This window comes from Anticarsia gemmatalis, chromosome W (assembly GCF_050436995.1).
Source record: "Anticarsia gemmatalis isolate Benzon Research Colony breed Stoneville strain chromosome W, ilAntGemm2 primary, whole genome shotgun sequence".
NCBI lineage: Eukaryota > Metazoa > Arthropoda > Insecta > Lepidoptera > Erebidae > Anticarsia > Anticarsia gemmatalis.
The window spans coordinates 11199446-11207359 of NC_134775.1; the positions used below are offsets into that span (position 1 = coordinate 11199446).

Here is a 7914-nt window from a genome sequence, read left to right on the forward strand (position 1 = left end):
AAACAAGGATACCAGCTTAATAGTCAGGAGGAAATAACAAGGTACACTGATAACCTAACAGTGGCGAAGGGTCAGTTTTTACAAAAGGTAAGCCGGAGCTATTAGTCATTGTCTAGGTATAATACCTACATTATTATGTACATCGTAAGAATATCGACGTAAAATTCTGCATAATAACAATATGAGAGTATTATCTACATTCGACTACAGTCTCTTATTTCTCTCTCTACAGTCTAATAATACATAGGTACTTACCATGCTACCTAATCATGCTTGTTTTGCATTAAGTTACTCTGTATTCAGTGTAGTAACACGTAGGTAACACAACAGCACATATTTAAGATAACGTATATCGAACGATTGATGATTGTCTCGCACTGGTTGTTTTATAACATATTATACAAGCAATTTAGAATGTATTCATCAACAATAAAATATCAAACACATTATGGATAAACGCAGAACACTTTAATAGAAATGAGTTTAACCTATAAATCTGACAAAATGAAAATTTACTCGAATAGAAACATGCAAAACAATTACTCTTTAATACACTGATACGTTCACAGTTATGCACAAACATTTAATAAGGAATAATGTTGTAATAAACACAAATATTCTAATTTGTTATAGAGCGCGCGAAAAAACAGTAAACAAACATAACCTAATGTCAAACTGGTGAACAATGTTCGACTCATACTTATGCAGGATGCTTAGCTTATATTTCGCCATCTCGCTCTTGCACGCGGCTCGCGCCGCGACAGAAACATGCGTAAGATCATGCGTCCGCTGCGGCGCGGCGGCGCGAGCGCTGTAGCGCGAGGCAACCCGCTCTTCCTCCGGCTTGTTCGCCACTATGCAGCGCGGTGTAAAGCGCGATCCAAAAGGTCGTAAGCGACATCGCCGCCATAGTTTTTATTGTACGCGATTCCCGATCAGCGCCTACGGTTTATTTCATTATTATTATTTCACGTTGCGTTTTTAGCGGAGCGTAATTTTTGAAGGGTAGGCGTTTTCGTACTGTTTCGATTAGATTATTGATTCTAGTTAAAGATTTCGCTTTAAATATTGTTTATTATTAATTAGTTGTGTATTATTAGGCAAAAGTAAACAATTAATTTAACACTAATATTAAGTCTGTCCAGAAAGGGAAGCCGGTAGGAATCGAGTTGTATGGAGCCTTCGCCACTGTAACCTAAAACTATTACTTTCAGAACTAGAACCATACCACGAAACTCGTTCCGTACAGGCTGACTATAACAAAATAAGTAACGCTATCCTAGTAAGCCAAAAATATGCTCAAATAAAAAGGGGAAACCCAAACATAAAATAATAATAATAAATTCTCTTTATTGTACACAATGTACCTGGAAAATATAAAAATTAAATAAAAGCAGTATAAACTTAAACTAAATACAATATCAATGCACAATCGGCGGCCTTATCGCACAAGACAATGTCTTACAGGCAACCATAGGATGGAAAGAGAAGTTGAGATAAAAAGAGGTAGTACTGCGTACATGTCACATTAACCTAATTATATAAGTTATATAAAATAAAGAATAAATAAAAATTGTATATATAAAATAGACATCATCTATAAATACAAAGGCACATATATAATAAATATAATAAATATAATATATAAAATATATATAAATAAGCAAATGTATAATAAATAGCCGAGTGGTATAAGTTGACACCTCCCACGCAAGTGGTCGCAGGTTCGAACCCGAGGCAACACACCAATGACTTTTCGAAGTTATGTGTGTATTAGAAATTAGAAATAATTATCACACGCTCCAACGGTGAAGGAAAACATCGTGAGGAAACCTTGCATGCCTAAAATTTGTTTAAAACATTTATTGAGGGCATGCAAAGTCCCCAACCCGCACTTGGCCAGCGTGGTGGACTCAAGGCCTAACCCCTCCCTCATTACGGGAGGAAACCCTTGCCCAGCAGTGGGACATTAATGGGTTAAATTTATTTATTTATAATAAATATAATATAGAATTATATACATACAGAGATAGCAAGAGGAGTTTATTAAGACAGTCATGGGAAAGTAAAGAACTTAGAGTAGTGAAAGTTGAGAGATATTCAAGAAAAAGTGTCTTGCAGTGATAAGTAGTGTTCCTTCACCCGATTTCTAAAAATTGGCAAGCTCTGTACTCGCCTAATGGATAGCGGCAGCGCATTCCACAACCGCACAGCTTGCACAGTAAATGACTTGTCTAAGAATTTAGTGGAATGCACAGGCATCTTAAGTCTTAAATTCTCCGATGATCGTAAAAACCTTGAATGCGCGTCATGTAGGAAAACAAAACGTTGTTTGAGATAGAAGGCAGTCAAGGGATTGAACAAGATGTTGTACAGAAGGTAGAGAATGTGAGCATTCCGGCGTGAACGTATTGGTAACCACTTGAGCTTGTTTTGATACTCTGAGAAGTGGTCATATTTGCGTAATCCAAATATGAACCTGATAAAGAAGTTTTGAAGGCGCTCAAGCTTATTAAGTTGGTCCTCGGTTAGATCGGGATAGCTGACATCGGCATAATCAAGAATGGGGAAGAGAAGGGATTGTACAAGCGCGATTTTAGTGTTTATGGGGAGAAAATTACGTAGCCTGCGTAAGGACCCCGCCGAACAAAATATTTTACGGCTGAGCTCCTGGAGTTGAGGACTCCAGGACAAGCTCTTGTCAAACATAAACCCAGGTTTTTGATTCGGTCACTAAAAGGGGTGGTTGTACCATCAAAGATCACAGTGGGGACTACTGTCCAATCCACTCTTGAGAGCATCCTGGGGCTACCAATGGCAATGGCTTGTGTTTTGTGAGGATTGACCTTAAGACCATACGACTTACTTCATTCGCTCCGCTGGAGCACAAGAATATATTTGTAGATCATCTACATAGAGGTAGGAAGAAGTTATGCGATTGGATATTGTATTGATAAAAACTGCGAAAAGTAAGGGAGATAAAACGCCGCCCTGCGGTACGCCAGCGGATACAGAGCACCAATCAGAGACATTGTTTTCAATGTTAATACGTTGCCGGCGCCCATACAGGTAACTACGAAACCAGTCAACCACTGATGGAGATATGTTAAGAGAACACAATATACCCAGCAGAACATCAAAATCAACACAATTGAAAGCACTACTGAAATCTAACAAGACTAGGGTCGTAAGCTTGCCATCTTCCATACCTGATCTGATGTCCTCCGTAATATGAACCAGGCTCGTACTACACACCGGCACAATTAGGGGAACACAAAAAAAAGGTTGATTTTTTTTAAAGTTATGTTAAATCTTGAGAGCTAGTTTTTGTTAATGTGTAAGTACCCTCTTAAAAAATAATTTACGTAAAAATTTCACACTTTTAAAGAGCGGCGACAAGTTTTATGGTTCTTTTAAGAATTTGCTGACATCGAGTGTTTAAATTGTTTCTGATAAGAACTTTGTTGGATGCTGTATGTGGTAACTGTGGTTCATTTGACTGTTTGCTTTCAATAGTGCATTGTTCATTTTATTGTTCTGAAACAAAATGAGTGATTTACCAGCAACTTCAGTGGCTAGGGCAGTAACCATGATCGAGGAGGGGCATTCCTACCGTTCAGTCAGTCGCGCATTGGGTGTTTCGACATCGGTAGTTCATCGCGTTGTTCGACGCTACAGGACGACTGGATCTTACGTGCGGAGGCGAGGACAAGGCAGAAATCGATCAACCAGTGCCGTAGATGACCGTTTTATCGTCATGCAGGCGTTAAGAAATCGTCGACAAACTGCTGTTCAGACCCGAAATCAATTGCAAGAAGTCCGTAACGTAAATGTAAGTGAACGTACAGTACGGAGACGACTGGCTGCAGTTGGGCTGGGATCTTATGTGCCAGCAAAAGCTCCAAAATTCGAGACAGCTCATCGTGCGGCAAGATTAGCGTTCGCTCGCGAGCATCGAAACTGGACAACTGAGTGGAGCCACGTTTTATTCACTGATGGGAGCCGTTTTTGTGTTAATTTCGTGGATAGACGCGAGAGGATGTGGAGATATCGAGGGGAACGCTATAACCAAACCAACTTTACTGAAACTGTGTCATATGGTAGAGAGTCAGTAATGGTATGGGGTGGCATATGTTTGGGAGCTCGCACAGAGTTAGTGATCATTCAAAATGGATCACTTACTGCACATCGGTATGTAACAGAGATCTTAGAACCTTATGATATGCCTTTTACCCCATTCATTGGAGATAATTTCATTTTTATGCACGATAACGCGCGGCCTCATACTGCTCGCATAGTGAATAGGTACCTTAATGAGGTTGGTATTACTCAAATGAACTGGCCAGAACGGTCGCCTGACATGAATCCTGTAGAAAACGTCTGGGACATTCTGGGAAGAAGAGTTCGAGAGCGAAATCCAGCTCCCAGGAATGTTCATGATTTAAAACTCGCATTGGTGGAAGAATGGGACAATTTGCCTCAAGAATCAATCGAAAACCTTATTTTGAACATGAGCAATCGTATACAAGCACTTCTAAGAGCTCGCGGGGGCAATGCTCGATATTGATTTTTATTTTTTTGTGTGTTAATTTAAAAACTGAACCGACAGTAACTTTAAGGAAAAATTGCATAAATCGCTTATTTTTCATAATTTTCGTATAACTTTCCAGAAATTAATATTTTGCAGTAAAACTCATTATTTTTATTTAGTAATTTGAGCAGAGTTAATTATTTTGTATAAAAAAAGTCGATAAGAAAAAAATTTGTCAAAAATTTTTAGTTTTTGTCTGTGTTCCCCTAATTGTGCCGGTGTGTGGACCAGGACGGAAACCCGATTGGAAAGGATTTAGGAGTAGGTTTTCAGAAAGATAGGTGCTGAGTTGCAAATGTACTAGGCGTTCAAGAACTTTAGATAGGAAAGGAAGTATGGATATGGGACGATATTCAGAAAAAGTAGACGGGTAACGATTTTTTGGTATGGGGATAATTTGGACATCCTTCCATATGGACGAAAAGATGCCGCTAGAGATGGAAAAGTTGAAGATATGACATATGATAGGAAGTATTTCATCAAGGATGGGAAGGATCATATTACGGCTGATACAATCAGCTCCCTGCGCATTCGATGTGATGGACAAAATGCTCTTCTTAACACCATAAGCAGTGAATTGACTGAAAACAAATGGAGAACAATCAGGAGTCGAACAAGAAGAAAGATAACTGAGTGTATTACGTTTCGTGGTACTATCTAAATGTGATAATGCAGAGAAGTGTTGATTTAAGACGTTCATATTAATATTATTAGGGACAGGGTTTTGTTGTGGTTTGCCGACCCCCAGTGATTTAAGAAATTTCCAGACCTTGGCTGGATCTCCGTTTTCAACGGATTCTTGAATGTGACGGCGTTGTGCATTCCTACACACCTTGCTGCAGTGATTACGAATAGCTACATATTTTTCTCTATTAGCTTCAGAGGGGCGACATCTGTACTTAGATTTAGCTGTAGCTTTTTTGTGGAGCAGAGATTTGATGTCGTCAGTAAACCAAGGCGACGGAAGCTGTTACACTTTAATTTGACGAAATGGTGCGTGAGTGTCGTAAAGATCGGTCAATTTTGTTGTCATTATAGCCACTTTGTCATCTACACAGTCAGAGTCGAGGAGTGAGCTCCAATCAATATTGCCGGCATCCTCGCAAAGCTTAACAACATCCATGTCACGAAAATTGCGATGCACAAGGGTTTTCGGTTTGGGTTTAGGTGGTCGGATTCGATAGGATAGGAAAAGTAAATCGTGGTAGGAGAAAGCATCAGCTGAGCACTGGCCATGTTAAGATACACGATTTAAGGAGGAGACAAGAATGAGGTCAAGTAGGGAGGGGTTGCAGTTTGGAAAATGTTGAGTGGCACTGAGAGGAGGGATAGACAGGTTGTTGGATCGAACTATACTGGAGTGTGGTGGAGCGGGAATCGTTTTTTAGGAGACAAGTGTTGAAATCACCCATGATTATAGTCTGACTGTACATTGGAGTAAAGTTTTCTAAAAGAATCTCAAACGATGAGAAATAATCAATGCGAAACGAGGGGCAGTAAAATACACCGAGCAGTATTTTCGAGTGGAGCAGTTCAATCTCAAGAAAAAGGTGTTCGCCAACATCAGTATGTGATGACGCACTAATAATGGAAAATGGGATGTTATTTTTAAGGTATATGGCAACGCCGCCCCCACCTCCCACAGCCCGATCATTTCTGATGAGCTGATAACCAGGGACTGAGTATGCGGAGGAGGCTAAGCACGGCTTAAGCCATGACTCTGAGACTAATATAGCGTGTAGGTTTGTACAGTCAAAGCTAGTCAGCATATCTGGAAAATGGGCCGGAATACTTTAGGCATTTATATGGACAACGTTAAGATTTTTAAGAGCATCAGAGAAATGAGACGATAATGTTTCAGCGAGAGAAGGGACACTAGCATAACTAGAATTACTGTCAGCGGAAAAATAATCATCACTATCGACACTAACATCTTGTAGCAACATAATATAAAAAATAATAAACTATAAATAGGCTTAAATAACAACAATAATAATAATATGTGTCGGGAGCACGGTGTGTTGTGTGGGGTTTGTATCCTGAAATTTCAGTGCAGTGTGATGCGCGCTCGACTACGGACGTGTATCCACTGTACACGGCACGAATTATTTTATTCGCGTTTGGCGCGGCCATAGCCGCTGCACGGTGACATTATGAGTTCGAAAAAACTCATATTGAACGAATTATTGGCGTTCCTTGTCCATGCAATTGATTACATGGATGAGGTGAGCATATTGCAAATATGCCGATCCAACTTCAAGGAGGAAGATGTCAGCAGCGCAAAGCTGCTACTGTTCCAGTCTCTTGGAAAACTGGACCAGATGCCGTCTCGTCGCAGAGAGGGCTCCGAGAAGAGTCTTCAAGATATAGTTGATATGTTGAAGAAGACCGACCCAGACGACGTGCCTGACTTCGTGGCGAAAGAGCTAAGTAAACTGCCTCCCGTCACGTTCGATCACGTCGATGTAACTAGACTGCTGAAGGACATCACGTCGTTAAAAGCTGAGATGACTAAGATGCAGTCCAGACTAGAGGCCTCAGACACTATCATTGCTGAGCTGCGTGCAGAAATTACATCATTGCACAACGTTGGTTCAGTAATTAGGTCATCAGAGGCCTCAAAGGTGAACACTTGCCGCGGACCGCAGACTGCCTCCATAAGCAGTTTTGCATCGGCGAACTCAAGTGCGTCACCAGCTGCCGATATCGCTGACGAAGCTTTGCTCGCCGCCGTCGTCGCATGCGCCTCTACACCGGCCACTGTGACATCACGCGTAGGTACAACGACCCCTGCACGTGCCTACGCCGATATAGTCGCTAAGAAAACACCTGCAGCGCAGACAAAGCGACAAATTATAAAAGGGGTTAAACAGAAGAGCTGCCTATCCACCCAGAAGGACAACACAGAGCAACCGAAGGAACAGGCCGACAAGGATGGCTTCATCATGGTACAGAAGAAGAAAAAGAAGCCGAACCAAAACAAGTGCGGCACTGGACCGACCGGACCGAATTTCTTGCTGCGTCCCGCTGTACCAGTGACGCCGCTGTACGTGTCCAGACTGCATTACTCTACAAAGGTTGAAGAGATTGTAGAGTACATACAGACGAAAACGAAGTGGACTTTGAGAGTTCAGAGGTTGGAATCACGTCACAATGTGGGTTTTAATGCCTTCGTGGTGAGAGTGCCAACTGAGCATCTCACAAAGTTCATGGAGCCAGAATTTTGGCCGAAAGGTGTTGTTTTCCGGCGATTCCGTGGCCGGATACCCGATACTGCGCGATACACGACGCCGACGCTGCACAATAGTAGTAATCGTGTATAA

General features: G+C 41.2%; 1 protein-coding gene across 1 annotated transcript; it reads left to right on the forward strand.

The window, feature by feature from the left end:
* The first annotated feature begins 6807 nt into the window (after window positions 1-6807).
* Window positions 6808-7914, forward strand: LOC142985960 (uncharacterized). Its single transcript, XM_076134198.1, has one exon. It carries the CDS (start codon window positions 6808-6810, stop codon window positions 7912-7914), a length of 1107 nt encoding a protein of 368 aa, XP_075990313.1.